The sequence below is a fragment of the Strix aluco genome, chromosome 3 (genome assembly GCF_031877795.1).
Source record: "Strix aluco isolate bStrAlu1 chromosome 3, bStrAlu1.hap1, whole genome shotgun sequence".
Lineage (NCBI taxonomy): Eukaryota > Metazoa > Chordata > Aves > Strigiformes > Strigidae > Strix > Strix aluco.
Genome location: NC_133933.1, coordinates 56,106,639 through 56,121,968, shown reverse-complemented (window position 1 = coordinate 56,121,968; position 15,330 = coordinate 56,106,639). Strand labels below are relative to the sequence as shown.

Sequence of the window (15,330 nt, the reverse complement as noted above, 5' to 3'; positions counted from 1 at the left end):
TGTTTTGCTTTGCTTGTGTGCGCAGCTTTTGCTTTACTTATTAAACTGCCTTTATCTCAACCAAAGAGTTTTCTCACTTTTAGCCTCCTGATTGTCTCCCTCATCCCATTGGGGGAAGTGAGCGAGTAGCTCTGTCGTGCTTAGTTGCCTGCTGGGGTTAAACCACGACATGTATCCACCTAATGAAATTATGATCTAATCTTGTATTTCCTAGTTTGCCTACAGGAATTTCATATGAAACAATGTGAGGAGCTCTACTCGCTTCAATATAGATGACATCATCCACTTCCCTCCTACCCACAAATCCTGTTACTCTAGCATAACAAAGTTAGATTGATGTGATAAACTCTTGCTAAATCCATGCTTCCTGCGACTTTCTTTTTTTGTCCTCTAGGTAATTAACAGTAGTTTGATTATTTGCAACAGTTTTCCCTCAGGAATTCAAGTTAAACCTACTGGTCTGTAAGTCTCAAGTTCCCTTTTTTCCTCTTTTTAGACATAGAATTAATCTTTTCACCTTTTCCAAAATCTTCCCTACCCATATTCTTAGAAGTGACCATTAATGTTCTGGATTTCCTTCAGCCATTCCCACAGGAAAAACTTCATCAGGCCCAGCTGATTTGAAAACATGTCCTTAGCCCGTCCTTTCCCCACTACAGCTGGTATTTTTAATTCTGTTTGACTGGTTTTAGGTCTGCTAACCATCTGAGCAGGTTTGACCTTTTAAATTAAGATTGAAGCAAAACAAGTAAACACTTTTGCCTTCTTGGAGCTGTTTAATGATACATTTTCCTCTCTCATGAGAAGCCAACCAACACCTTCCTTGACCTTTCATGTTACTGTTTCTACTACTTCTTTATGGAAAGCTTTCTGAATATTGTTTGGTAGACGTTATATTAAAAGTATTTTATTTCATGTCTTTCACTTTCTGACTTTGTCCCTGTGTGTTTTCTATTATTCTAGCTGTTCCTAGTGATACAACCTGTTTAAAATCTTTATGTATTTCTTTCTTACTTTTCAGTTCATAAAAAAGATCATTGTTCAAGCAAGTCTGTTCTTCCTTAGCCTTCCTAGTCCTCTTTTACACTGAGATAATTTACCATTGTGCCCTTTATATGATTTCTTTACTGAATTGTCAGGTCCCTTTTTCTCCTTAGAACTGATTTCTTAACAGTTACCCAAGTTTGCTTATTTCTACTTTCCAGAAGTCACTGTTTTCCTCTTGCTTCACTTGAAGAATGATGTTTTGTTTGACTGATTTTTTGTTTGCTTTTGTCTAGGGGATTTATTCTAAAAAATTCCATCTCTAAAAGAATGAAATTTTTTTATTTCAGGAGTTGGCCACTGGCCATCCATAGGAAAGAATTTAAATACTGTTTTTTTCTGAAACAAAGGAGAACATGTTTGAATTACACAGATAACATTTCTGAGATCATGAAACATTTGCAAATGTTATTAGGGTAATTTATTTCTGCCATGTGTCACCTCTTCAGCAGGAATACTCTGCATGGGTTAAATGTTTTTTAATGCAGTTTTGAATATGCAGTTTTGAATATATGCAGTTTTGAATATATGTTGCACTCTGAAAATAAAGATTGAACTGTTCGTTCTCTGTTGACTGAAATCATGTAAGAGATCTTTTGCTAATAATTAATGTCACATCCCACTGGGACAAACATTATTTGCATGGCTTATAATAAAAACAATTCAAAAACACTAATGTGTTTTCCTGAACAGTGAAACTTGTGATGCATATTATGAAAACACCACTGGTGAGAACCACAGCAGCATATAAAAGCTATTATTGTATTGTACATTTATTGCTAACTTTATTTCCTCTTTGATTTATTTAACTCACCAATTACCAGTTGTTTTCACTCCTTTGATAGGAGGATATGGTGAGTTACTAGCTCAGAGCATGCTACTGTTTGGCAGCCACATTTTTTTCCATCTCAAAATCTGAAACACTTTCCTGAATAACTTTAGGTAATTACTTCATGCCCCAAAAAAGCTTCCTGTCAGTGTAATGAATTTTAAAATATGATAACTGTAGATACTTGAAAACACAAAATCTGGTAGGTTCTAATCAATATACATTTTCACAAAACTTCTGCAATGACCAGGAACTCATGCAAAATATCATGGTCATGTGGCTGAGCTGCTCTTTGTACATCTAACGCTTGTACATTTAAAGCTTTCATGCACTTAATAGCCCACTCACTCTGTACACACTTATGGTCCCCCTACTGCTCGTTTTACACCCACGCACTGCAATTTCTAGCCACAGTTCATGATATAAGCATCCCAATTCCATCTTCATTTATACAAAGATTTGGCAGGCAGTTTCCCATGATTCTGGATATGCACAGCCAAGGCACATATACTCTAATCTGCACTTTTACTCCTTTATGCCAGGCCCAGCCATCAAAGGATTTAAGAAATTATAGATTATCCTATAGAATATACATTTTCAAACTCTGCTAGGGGTCTCTGGAAAAAACCACCACTTTACTAACTGTTATTCTCCATCTCCACCTGCTCACTAGGGACCAAGCAAACAACCAGAGCCTCACAGAAAGTCACAGCTCTCAGCAGAGGAGGCAACTTAATGTTCCTGTTGTCTCCTTCCAGGCTGTCCCCACAAAATGCAGGAGCAGTTACTCACTCTTCAAGTCAAGAGAAGGCGTGAAGATATTGGTGCCCCTGTGAGAGTTTTGCATACTCAGAAAGATCCCACCAGGTCTACTCAGACCTCACCTTAAGGCTGCTTCCTTGTTGCCCTCATTTTCCTATTACTCCTCCTCCATCTCCAGTGGGGACCTGGTGGATTGCAGTTTTGATCTGGCATTTTTAAGCCATTCTCATTACTTGGTATTACATATGTGAGCATTTTCACTGGCATAAAAGAGAAAATGACAGAAATAAGTACAAAACATACTACTTCTATTTGATATATTTAATGGAAACAATGCCCAGACTAACCAAGCTATTTTATTGCTCACTTAGTCTGAACAAGTGAGCCACCAGTACCTTTAAACCTTACTCTTTATGTCTTTGCTATGTCTTTCGAGTGTCAGTAGAACAGATTTTCTATCATGGTAGTGATTGTCACCTAATTTAACGTGAGAGCTTTTGAAAAAAAATATAATTGAAGGGTATGAATGGTTTAATTTTTGAGAAATATAGGGATTAAATGGAGTTAACCGAGACTTGGTTATCCACCCATGATTTTCTGCCCATAGTCAAGGCCTCCATTCACAGATGTAATATATTATCCCTGTTAGAATTTTCCCTTTTCTTCTCCCTTATGATGGTTTTATGAGCACATACTGCATTCTGGTTTTCTATTATTTCCCACTGAATTACAGTTAGTCATTGTTCTCCAAATCTATGTCCTTGCATTTCATTAAGAGTATTATTAGTTTACTGTGTAAGGGAGGCCTTTTATTTAATTTGGTCATTATATTTTCATTTTATTTTATTTTCATAGTTCGCCCTTGACTTTGCAAGATTTTCTTTACTCCCTCTATTACAGCTTAGTGACCTTAATATCACTGTTGAGATTGAGATGTAACTTGCATTCTAAACTCACTTTCACAAGCTTATAACTTTTCCTGGTTATTCTCTTTCAGGCAGAGAGTTTTTTATGCTTATGATTTGTTAGAAGTGGATTTTTCTTTGAAGCTTCATAAGCATCATCTATTTGTTTTGAGTTATCCAACATGAAAAGATAGCAGTTTTGCAGCAATCAAGACAGTTTTCAGATGCTTTTTTTGGACTCTGATAATTGAAAATCAGCTTTGTTTCAGCACTTCAAAATCAGCTTTGATTGTGGAATGCTGGCTTTGCTATCTCTTTGAAATGGTTTTGAAATAATAGTTCTGCATGTGACACCATTATTAGATAACTTACCCAAGTAGTACTGATGAGGAAAGTTGATCTCAGAATAACTGTCTTCTACAGGCCAGTCAGTCTCACCTCTGTGCCTGGCAAGATCATGGAGCAGATCATCCTGGAAACTATGCTAGGGCACATGCTAAATAAGGAAGTGATTGCTGACAGCCAACATGGCTTCATTAAGGGCAAATCGTGCTTGATGAATTTGGTGGCCTTCTATGACAGGGTTACAGCACTGGTGGATAAGGGAAGAGCAACTGATGCCATCTACCTGGAATCGTGCAAAGCATTTGACACCATCCCACATGACATCCTTGTCTCTAAATTGGAGAGACATGGATTTGATGGATGGACCACTTGGTGGATAAGGAATTGGCTGGATGGTCACACTCAAAGAGTTGCGGTCAACAGCTCAATGCCCAAGTGGAGAGCAGTGACGAGTGGCGTTCCTCAGGGGTCGGTGTTGGGGCCAGTGCTGTTTAACATCTTTGTTGGTGACATGGACAGTGGGACTGAGTGCACCCTCAGCAAGTTTGCCAACGACACCAAGCTGTGTGGTGCGGTCAACACCCTGGAGGGAAGGGATGCCATCCAGAGGGATCTGGACAGGCTTGAGAGGTAGGCCCATAAGAACTTAATGAAGTTCAAAAAGGCCAAGTGCAAGGTCCTGCACATGGGTCAGGGCAATCCCCAGCACAAATACAGGCTGGGAAAAGAGTGGATTGAGAGCAGCCCAGCAGAGAAGGACTTGGGGGCAGTAGTGGATGGAAAATGTGACTATGAGCCAGCAATGTGCGCTTGTAGTCCAGAAAGCCAACTGCATCCTGGGCTGCATCAAGAGAAGTGTGGCCAGCAGGTCGGGGGAGGTGATTCTCCCCCTCTACTCTGCTCTTGTGAGACCCCACCTGGAGTCCTGTGTCCAGCTCTGGGGCCCCCAACATAAGAAGCACATGGACCTGCTCGAGCAGGTCCAGAGGAGGCCATGTAGATGATCAGGGGGCTGGAGCACCTCCCCTATGAGGACAGGCTGAGAGAGTTGGGGTTGTTCAGCCTGGAGAAGAGAAGGCTCTGGGGAGACCTTAGAGAGGCCTTCTGGTACCTAAAGGGGGCTACAGGAAAGATGGGGAGGGACTCTTTATCAGGGAGTGTAGTGATAGGATGAGGGGTAATGGTTTTAAACTGAAAGAGGGTAGATTTAGATTAGATGGAAGGAAGAAATTCTTTACTGTGAGGGTGGTGAGGCACTGGAACAGGTTGCCCAGAGAAGCTGTGGCTGCCCCCTCCCTGGAAGTGTTCAAGGCCAGGCTGGACGGGGCTTTAAGCAACCTGGTCTAGTGGAAGATGTCCCTGCCCATGGCAAGGGCGTTGGAACTAGATGATCTTTAAGGTCCCTTCCAACCCAAACCATTCTATGATTCTATGATTCTGTGATTCTATGATTCTATGATACTTAATGTTATTTTAAAAAGTTGCTTATTTTCTGTAAGAAAATTACATTTAGTTAAATTTAAAATCTTTTTAATGCCATTTTCCTCCTACTCTTCAAGGAATGTAGCCCAACCAGATGCATTACAAAGTGCCCAGTCAATCTTGGTTCTATATAGTACACGGAAATAATGCAACACGTGCAATGAAAAATAGTTATCTTGTACTGGTGAAAAGACAAGCAGTCACTTTGCTTCATTCCACAGACATACTGTTGTAATTACAAAAAGGTGACTAAAAGAGCTTTTGCTTAAAGGTCCAGGAAGAAATCCTACACAGCTGTAAGCCCAAGAGGAACACTGAGAAGCTGTAGACAACTTCTGTCTTCACAGAAAAGATGTTCTTCAGGGAAGTGTTAATGAACACTACCCCTAGATTTTCTATGGCCCCTCCCCCTATGGTATTCTTGTACTCTGCATTTTGTGCCATCCCATTTTTTATCACAAAGAGTTTCACAATCTCAGTATGTAACCATTTTATGACCTCCACATAGAAAATACTGTTGTAGCCTTGAAAGAATGACCCAAGAGCCTGGCTGACCAACAGAGATTTTACATATTTCAGAGTCAAGGTAAATTTAAGAAAGGAACTGTTCAGGCATTTCTTTGATCAGCTAATGGAGAAATATAAAAACTTGCAAACATTTTTAATTGGGGTACGCCTTTTAGTAAAAAAAAAAAAAAAAAATTGTCATTACTTGTTAATTCCAAACTGACACAAACTGCTGCTTTCCATATTTGTACTTAAACAGAATAGACTTAAACCCCAAATCTGTATTGTACTTTTTTATGCTGACATCCAATGACATGAAGACTACAAGTGCCACAAAAGCTGTAGAAATCAATGCTTTTTTTTTTTTTTTTTGTATCTATGTGAGCTGCTCACTTTATAAGCCTTGTGATTTACTTTTGAGTTGGGCTACAGGCAAGAATTATACTAGACACATAATGAGGACATTTTTTCTTTAGCATTCAGAACTTTGAATTTTTTCCCTGGCTAAGCTACAAATGCCAGTCAATAGATTCATTCTAATCTAAGATCTTATTGTTCTGGTCCTATCTTTTTACTCCATCGTTTCTCATTGATTAAGCGGCTCTTGCTTTTTACAATAATGCAATAATACAATCCAAAGCGCCTCAGGAGGCCTTCATATGAAACTTCATATGAAAGGCAATAAATAGGCTTACTTTGATTCATATTTATTTTCCTTTTTATTTATAAGTGATTTTCTGCATTCAGCTGGTGTTTCTCTTTCCTGAGAAAGTTTTTAGAAGATTGCTCAAATAAGCCTCTTACACAATTAGAATCCTGCCCTCGGTGGCTGCCATTCTCAGGCAGCATATCCTCTGCTGATTGCATTATTGTTCCCCCTCCAGTGACTCAGTGATAGATCTGTTTATTCATACCAAATCTTCCATTAACCCCTAGTTCTGCTAATTTACAAATTTATTTGTATTCGTCTTATCGATTACAAAACTGCAGTCAGTATATGAACTGTATAAGCAGGAAAGCTTAGCCACCTCTTGTGGTCTGGGAAAGACTGTTATCACCAGGATTTTTTAATTCATTAGCTGAAGGAAATACAGGTTGGTTTAAAATGGCTACACTTCTTCATCATGTGCTAAGTGTTTCTCTGTCATAGAATGCAGAATAATCTTACTCTGTATGTAAGTGGAATATGAAGTCAGAAGACAGAGCTCCATTTCCTATACATGCAGAATTAACTGGAGATTCCCATAAACAGTTTATTTCCCCTTCTCTCCTACTGTTGTACTCCATGCCTTTCCTGATGGGCCACATGATAAAACATTGTCCCCTGACTGTCAGACATATTTCTAGGCACTTTGTTGATGAGGAGTAGTAAGAAAAAAGTAGTTCCGAGTCGTCTCCAGTCATAAACTTCCATTATATTTAAGGCTTGACAGAATTATGAGTTCATCTAATATAATCTCCTGAGCATCATAAGCCATTAAATATCACCCAGGTACTGCTACATGGAGCCCAATTATTTTAATTAGACAAGAGCACTTCAGTCGTCAAGAGACCAAACTGTAGTGTGCCACAGGCATAGACCAAAATAGACAAAGACTTCTATTGCTCTGAGGCTCTTGCAATAACAGGGTATTTCTAGGTGAGAAATGCCCCCAGAATTCCTGGAGACAGTATGTAGCTCATCCACCAACTTTGGCACAGAATGTCAAGTCCTGGCCAACGAGACCTGAGAGAAAATTTTGACTTCTCCTTCAAATTTGGTTATCAATTTAATCCTGACCTGAGCATCACAGTATGATATACTCAGTGGGTACCTAAGAAAGGAATCACAGTCGAGCAGAGAAGGTACTTTTTTTGAAGCTGTTTTTCCAAGTCTATGTGATAAAATCAATCTACAGTAAGTTGTGAATATTTTAAATTGTGCACAATTTTGCATTTCATCTACTGTAAAATGTTATTCTCTCTCCACAGATGAAGAAATTTGAAGCCCAGCTCGTTTCAGCTCTGGAATCTAAATATTGAATAAGTGACAGTTGAGTGTTTAGTATCTCTAATATGAAAATCCCTAGCACCCTTCCAGGGGACTGTTTGATTGAGCAGTTTACAAGGACTAAGATTTAGTTGATAACTGCTAAAATCAACTACTAATGTGATTTCAAACCCAACTCCTATTTTATCTCAGCCCTCAATTTAAAAAGGGTCTCACATGCTTGCAATTTTATCTCATTCCTATTTCAGACAAATTGGTAAAATTGGGACCATTTATCTTCTGCAAAACATTGGTTTATAAATCCCAGTCTGAGCTGATTTACATTCACAGAGACCAGTTTTATCCTCTCTAGTTCCTAGATCTGTGTGTCCAGTTTTGACTTACCTTTACAGGCAAGAACTTGACTTTATACTATTCTGGATATTTAGCAGACAAAGCTAATGAAGTTTCAATTCTAGCTCAGTTAGAGGTGAAGAGACTCACATGGTGTTTTCTAACATTATTTTACTAGCTAGGTTCTCTGTGATTCGGGATGTAAAGGAAAAAGCAGTTATTCTTCTACCTATTGAACCAAATGCAAGTACTAGATTTGTCCTCCATATAAAAAGTATTTGTTTTGCTTTTGCTATGAACTAATGTGGTCCATGTTATTAATATGGAAACATTCTCTAGATTGCTTTATCCATTCACTGATGACAGTTGAGTTTCATATCAGTCACCAGATCAGTGAATTGCAGCACTGCAAGATACGGGCAATGGAAATAATGCACCTTGACAGCAATACATTGCTTGTTAATTGTACAGTGCTATTCTGGGGTAAACATTTTATTAAAACATTAACATTTTACCACATTTTAAAAAGCCCCATGTTTTCACAGTTCGTTTTAAACCCCATCAAATATTACCAGAAAAGAACTACAAATCCAAAAAGAATTTTGGTCAGCCTGAGAAAGCCTGTCATATTTTAGCAATGAAACATCTTGCTTAGCTACTGAAGCATAATATGTCAACAAGATGGAATTCCACTTTCTAAAGACTAGAGTGCCCACTCAATACAAGAAAGCAATACATGATTATTGCTTAGAGCTTGTGGTGCAATGCTAGCAACTCAGCATTTAGCAATAATAGAAAATGTCTGTCTCATTTTCATTCACCTTCAAAAACTCCCTATACAATATTATGAAACACTCCTGTTGTGAGTTGGTTTCTTAATCTCAGCAATATCTTCAGCTATTACCTTATCCTGGTAACAGTCTTCTGGTGAATTTCCTTAAAAGCACAAATTTAATGACATATGGAACAAGGACAGATACCTGAAATGTAATAACAAAGAGTAACCAATTTTACTAGGGGTACTAGGATAGCAGATACCTCCTATTTCCATTTTAGTGTTTTGCAAATGACATAAAGGTCTAAGGTCTTGTCTTTTCTGAATTATTCCTCCATTTTTCAAAACCTTGGGGCCTCTTATTTCTGCTCCTGCTTCAACTTTCATTCCCATCTTAAAACTCAGACAAAAATTCAGATCGTTGTGTACAGAGCCCTTCTTCACCCACTACCTTTTATTCATCTCATTATAAAATTAAAAAGATTATTTTAGTGCATGTATCTTCAAAGATTATCTTGAATTACCACTATTCATCTTGACTATCTTTATATCTTGGAGTACTTTAAAAGGTGACTATTTTCTCTTTACATACATTCAAGATTTTCCTGCTAATGAAGAAGCAAAGCACGTCTTGAATGGAACATTTATACCTACATCTCAGTTTGAAAATAAAGTCTTTTAGGTTAGTCAGACTTTCAAACATTTTGATTGAGCAATATTATGTGGAATAATGTGGCAAAACCAGACACAAGAGGGATAGAAATTGCACAAAGAAAGTACATGCTGATCATGACATCACATTGCATTAGAGCTGAACTTTACAACAAAAAACATAACTGCCAGATGTGGAAACTACTTTTCACTTCTAGACTGGGGTACTCTTACAAACTATTATGCACTTTCATACATATGAAATAGTTCTGAAATAGTATTTGTGAACTAGTTCAGGTTCCAAAGGGAGTATAGGTGCACTCACATAGCACTATAACTGAGATATAAAACCCTAAAATAAACAACACCACTCCAAAAGTTTAGAAGGACACACCCAACTAACAAAATCATCATTTGATTTATGAAAATTAAGTGGGTATGAACTTGTTGCTTGGAACTTTTACAATTCAGATTTGTCTCCTCAAAACAAAATATTCTTCCCAATTATTCAGGGTACACGCGTATTATTGTGCTTAACAAAGACATCACTGAAGATGAAATGTGCATGCTAGGAGATGCATGAACAGGAGATAATGAACCACAAAAAGAGCTTTGCAAACAACAGGAATGTGTATTGCAGTTCTCATGTAACTATTTTAGAGTGTCCTCTATTCTATTAAGCTTTCTGAAAAGGCAGACAATTATTAATGCTACAAATATGCTGTAATTGCTTTTGACATGTGCTTCCTTAGCCATGGAAGAAGAATGCAAGAAGAAATCAATGGGAAAAAATTGCTGGGAAGAGTGAAAATGCCTTAGGGATTTTGTTCTATGTAATACAATGGTCTAGGAATTCTATTTATAAGGAAGACATGCTATTTATATCTATTGATTTTTCAGGGACCTCTTGCAGTCTGCAGGCTTAAAATTTCACCTATCCTAGAAGGAAACACATCTTTAGTGAAATCTTGATGTTCTTCAGTGGCATTATGCTTACAGAACAGTAAATACAGTGTAAAAGAGGTGAAATAACCCCAAATTTTGTGCTCCCTTCACAAAGCTATAAAACTTCCTTTATCATTGCACATTTAACACAGTAAGGTTGAGTACTCGCTTGCGGACTGGAGTTTCACATTAGTGGATATGAATGGAGGGCCACAAAAACATCAATTATGACAGTTTGTTCTTAATACCATTTAAATCGTCATCCAGACCTTAGGATAGTTTAAAGTGCTCTCAGGACCTCCATGAACCTTCAAGAGTCAGGTCTCCTAGCATGGGATTATCAAGCAACAGAGGATCTCTGAAAATACATTCTTCTTTTTGCTCATATAGATTATGCTAGGAATGAGTAACCTAAGTGGAAGAGACCGGCAGAGGCTCTATCTCCACTATCCCCAATCTCCCATCTCACCCCATTCCAAGGGATAGGTCAACTGATATTGTATGCTGCAAAATGTTTATACTGTTGTGGAGCAAGGGTTGGGATGCAGTCACACATTAGTGGGTTATCATCGTATTGAAAGATATTGACAGGAGATGTTTTGCAAGACACATGAGCTGTATGTGTACAAACCAAGGGATACTTTTTTAAAAAACAAGTAGTACAGTCCTTTCTGAAGCTCCATTCTAACCTGCTTTTAACTCCAAACTTTTCTTTAATATGCAGGAAATAATATGCCAGTATAATATAAAACAAGACAAAAATGTTTTATTCATAGAGCTTTTGTATGCCTTGATTATCACAGCTTCTCCTGTACCCTGGCCAGCTGGTACAATATGTACTGTCTTCTATGTTTTGTTGCTGTTTTCTCGTATTAAATATGTCAAAATTTTATATCTGAGCAATAAAAGTTAGTAACATAGGTCTGATGCATAGTAATGAAAGTAGAACAACAGTGTATAATGGTAATATCTTGGTAAATCAATTAATATGTTTATAGATAATGATAAAAAATATGAAAGATTAGGCAAGGGTGAGGTCAGTCAGTGTTACCACAACATGGTTTTGGGTGAGGACTATTCATAATCATTAAAAAGATATCTGCACGCTACTTTTCAAGTGAAAATAAATCTCTCTTCTTGTTTTATTTCTTTTCCTGAAAGCCTGAATAGATAGCAGTGCCTGACTGCAGTGGGTACATATGGAGATGCTTAAATTTAAACCTCTCTCCTCACCTTTTTGGTACAGTTCTGTCTAAATATTTACCAGGCTGTTTCTGGGCCCCACATATTGTTGTTTCCAAATTTCCGGAGACAAAGCAAAATCCACCATCTTTAACTTTCTCAAAGGACCTTTTAGCAAATTAAGAGCACTCTCTTGGAGACTCACATTTAGCTTTGACACCAATAGCAATGACTTTGCAAAAAGAGATTCTAGTTCCTCGTTTCACATACGGGAGAAAGAAACTGAGGAAGGCAAAATGTCTGTATCCTAGCCTGACTCAGTTACCTGTTCATTTTTGAATGCTCTTTCACACTTGGTTGAAGTACTTACACGGTTGCCACTGCCTCACACAGTTTTCTCTCTGAATAATGGAATATTTCTTTTGCTTCACTCCCTGGTTGCCAGTTTATTCCCTACTTGGCTTTTTCTGCCTCTCCTTTTCTAAAATGGCTGCTGAAAACCCTTTTCATTTACTGTCTCGACTTTCTCTTGAAAACCTATCCCTCCTCCCTCCCTTGATCCATCTCATCAGTTAATCAAAATCCTTGTCTACTTGACAGTTGTTAGCTACCCTTATACTGCAATTCAGACCTGAACAATCAGTTTGTTCTGTGCAGCAGACAACTATTTCTCTACAAGGGCTTTTGGGTGAAAAATAGACCATTGATATCAGATGTAATGTCTGCTGTTAGCACTATGTTATCAACTTGGAACTTTACCCAAAGACAGAGGTTTAAATACACCAAAAGAGACTGTACATATCTAAAGTATAGTTTAAAGGATGACGCAGATATTCATAGAGAATCTCCAGATTCACATTGGCTTCGTTATTTCTTTGCTTACCAGCTTCAACAAGGAACATGTCTCTAACATAAACTGTACAGGTAAGCATTGAAAGGTATCTTTTGCTACCTTTATTTGGATGGAGAAAAGGGAGGTTCTTCATCTTGGGCCTTTCTTTGAGCCTATAAATCATTGTGTACACCTGTGAGGGAATGCAGAGCTCTGAAGTGGATGTTCCTGGATTCCATAAGGAAGAGTGGAAGGCCTTCACACTAAAAAAAGCCAGGTTTTGTCTGGGGAAAAAAACCCACCATAGTTTAACTTTCTGAACAGAAAATACTCGAAGTGACTACAGAAAACAGAGTAGAAATAAATAGCTTTTCTAACTGTCTTGTTGTCCTTGCAGGTGGATCCTTACCTTCAGCTAGTTTTCTCACAGGCAGCTGATGTCAGTGCTAGAACCCTCACCACAGGAAATCTTCTGTGACAAATCTTCCTTGAGGTTATCATTTGTCAGGGTGCAAAGAAAGATTCAAACACATGTATTTTCACCCTTTTCCTTAATATATTCTGATGAAGGGCCTTAATGTTACCAAAAGCTGGCTTACAGACCAGTCTCTTGCTTCTCATTTCAGCATCAGTGATTTGTACCCCCTAATGTTCAAGATGTCACATAATTCAAAACAAAGGGTGAGGTTAAACTGCAGGCTGCAGATCTGGTCACTAGCAAGCACAGCACAGAGTCCATAAAAGGAAACAGAGCAGTTTGCTAAACCAGGCAATACATCAATCCTTTATGCTATGTACACCTTATTTACAGGGCATTTGCAGATTCAGAATGATGATGAATGAAGCTGCAAAACACAGTTTGATTTTTATCACTTCAAGGCAGAGAGCAGAGTAAAAATTATGTGCGATTTTATCCTATTTAGCCAATCCCTAATAGTTAATCCACTGGCATTTCTTTTTGTTTACTCAGTCTTGTTTCTTATTACTTTCCTACCTTCTGCTTTATTTTATAGCCCACTGCCTGCCCAGTGAGTCTGGGGAGTACTCTGTTTTACATGCACCACTGCATGGACAGATAGGAAGTTTTACCAAGGTCGACAGATGCTAACCTACTCACAGAAGACAAGTTACTGTGACTTCCTAGTTCGGCAAACTATTATTCTTCCATGGTATCAGTTTGGGCAACATCAAAACTGCAATAAAAAGTGCGTTTTCCACGGGAAAGACAACAGCAAGAGCATGATAATATTTTATAAATATAGATATTTTCTCTTCTCTCATAGCCTTCATGGAATTCAGTAATAATATCAACCATGGAAAGAGTCACTTAGTACAAGCATCAGTTAGTTACTCTGACCTAACATTTAATAGGTTTTTCTCTACATATTTCTATTTCTCTCAAAGCTTGATTCTTGTAAATCACCTGTTTTTTCTAGTGCCAAAAAATCTACTGATCCATATGATCTGACCTCTTAGCAAAAACATTCTCAAGTGTCATCTATTTTTGTTTTCCAGAAATCCATCATTAATTGTGCATTTTCCCTGCTTAAAAGCATTTTCTATGAGAAAACAAAAATATTTCTATATTTCTTTTCATCATGTATCCTGACATGCATAAACAATGTCACTGCGGTATTACAGCCTGGTCATTCTCTCTCTCCTTTTTTTTATGACTTACAAAGAAAGTTCGTGTTAATATAATAATGAATGGTTTGCTCAAGATCCTGTTCCTTTTCGCTAGGAGAAGAAAGTCAAAGTGCATTTGGATTGTCATTTACACAGTTCAATTTCTTACCGTAACTACTCAGCAACTTCTTAAACCAAATAAAGCAAATAATTCTGGAATGGATATAGTCTACATGATGAAGTCATAATTCCTAAGCCATGGTGCTATATTTAAATTGTTTATTGAGTTACAGTATCCCACTCTGGTATGAAGGGCAACTCAGAGTCACTGATGGAAAAGGAAGAAAACATTTCCTCCCTTATTCTAACATTGTACAGTATCAATTGTTTCTCACGTAGGAAAATGTATGTTCTTACCCCACAGCCTATTCCGTTGCCTGGTTCACATACAATTTTCCTCACTCCTGGTTCAGGAAGCAAACCCGCTCCACAGCCGGGAGTTGGACACAGCACTCCTCCCATCTGCAGCACGCACTCCTCAGCCCCATAGCGCTGGTAGCGGTTGTACTACAATATAACAGACTGGTGTTAAACTTCTCACAGCACACAAAAAAAAACCCTTAAACTTTGAGCTTGAATCTATTCTACATAATCAAGTCAACTGTCCTAATGTTTCACATGCTAAGTCAGGTTATTTGTCAAAAGTCTAAAACTTCGCAGTGTCATTAAATGGGGTGTCATTCCGCTCCAACACACATCATATGAATCGTTTTCTGACTTGCAGCTATCATTTTCACCACCAGAAAATTGTGTGGGATATTAAAATCAAGAAAACACCAGACTATTTCTGTAAGTAACCTCAAGAACTCTTATATTGCTATAATAAAATTACTGTAAACATCATAAATATAGTCCAACAACAGATACTGATAAATGCTGTATACAGATTGAAAAGAAACCCACAAAACCCTCAAGGATCTAGAGCTAGAAGTACAGTACAATGTTTTAGAGCTAAAGGGTTGTAAAAATTCACCAGCCAACTTTATTTTCAAAATAAATTTCATGAAACTGATTGGCAAAATAATTCTCTGATATACTTTTATTTCACTGTTAGGTGTAGAT

General features: G+C 37.8%; 1 protein-coding gene across 2 annotated transcripts in view; it reads right to left on the bottom strand.

Annotated features, from left to right (window-relative positions):
- Positions 1-15,330, bottom strand: part of PRKN (parkin RBR E3 ubiquitin protein ligase) — a 789,393-nt gene that overhangs the window by 104,353 nt on the left and 669,710 nt on the right. For both annotated transcript variants that reach the window (XM_074818634.1, XM_074818635.1), the window contains one exon: positions 14,626-14,775. In XM_074818634.1, coding sequence (XP_074674735.1) covers positions 14,626-14,775 — 150 coding nt within the window. The remainder of the gene's footprint in view (positions 1-14,625; positions 14,776-15,330) is intronic.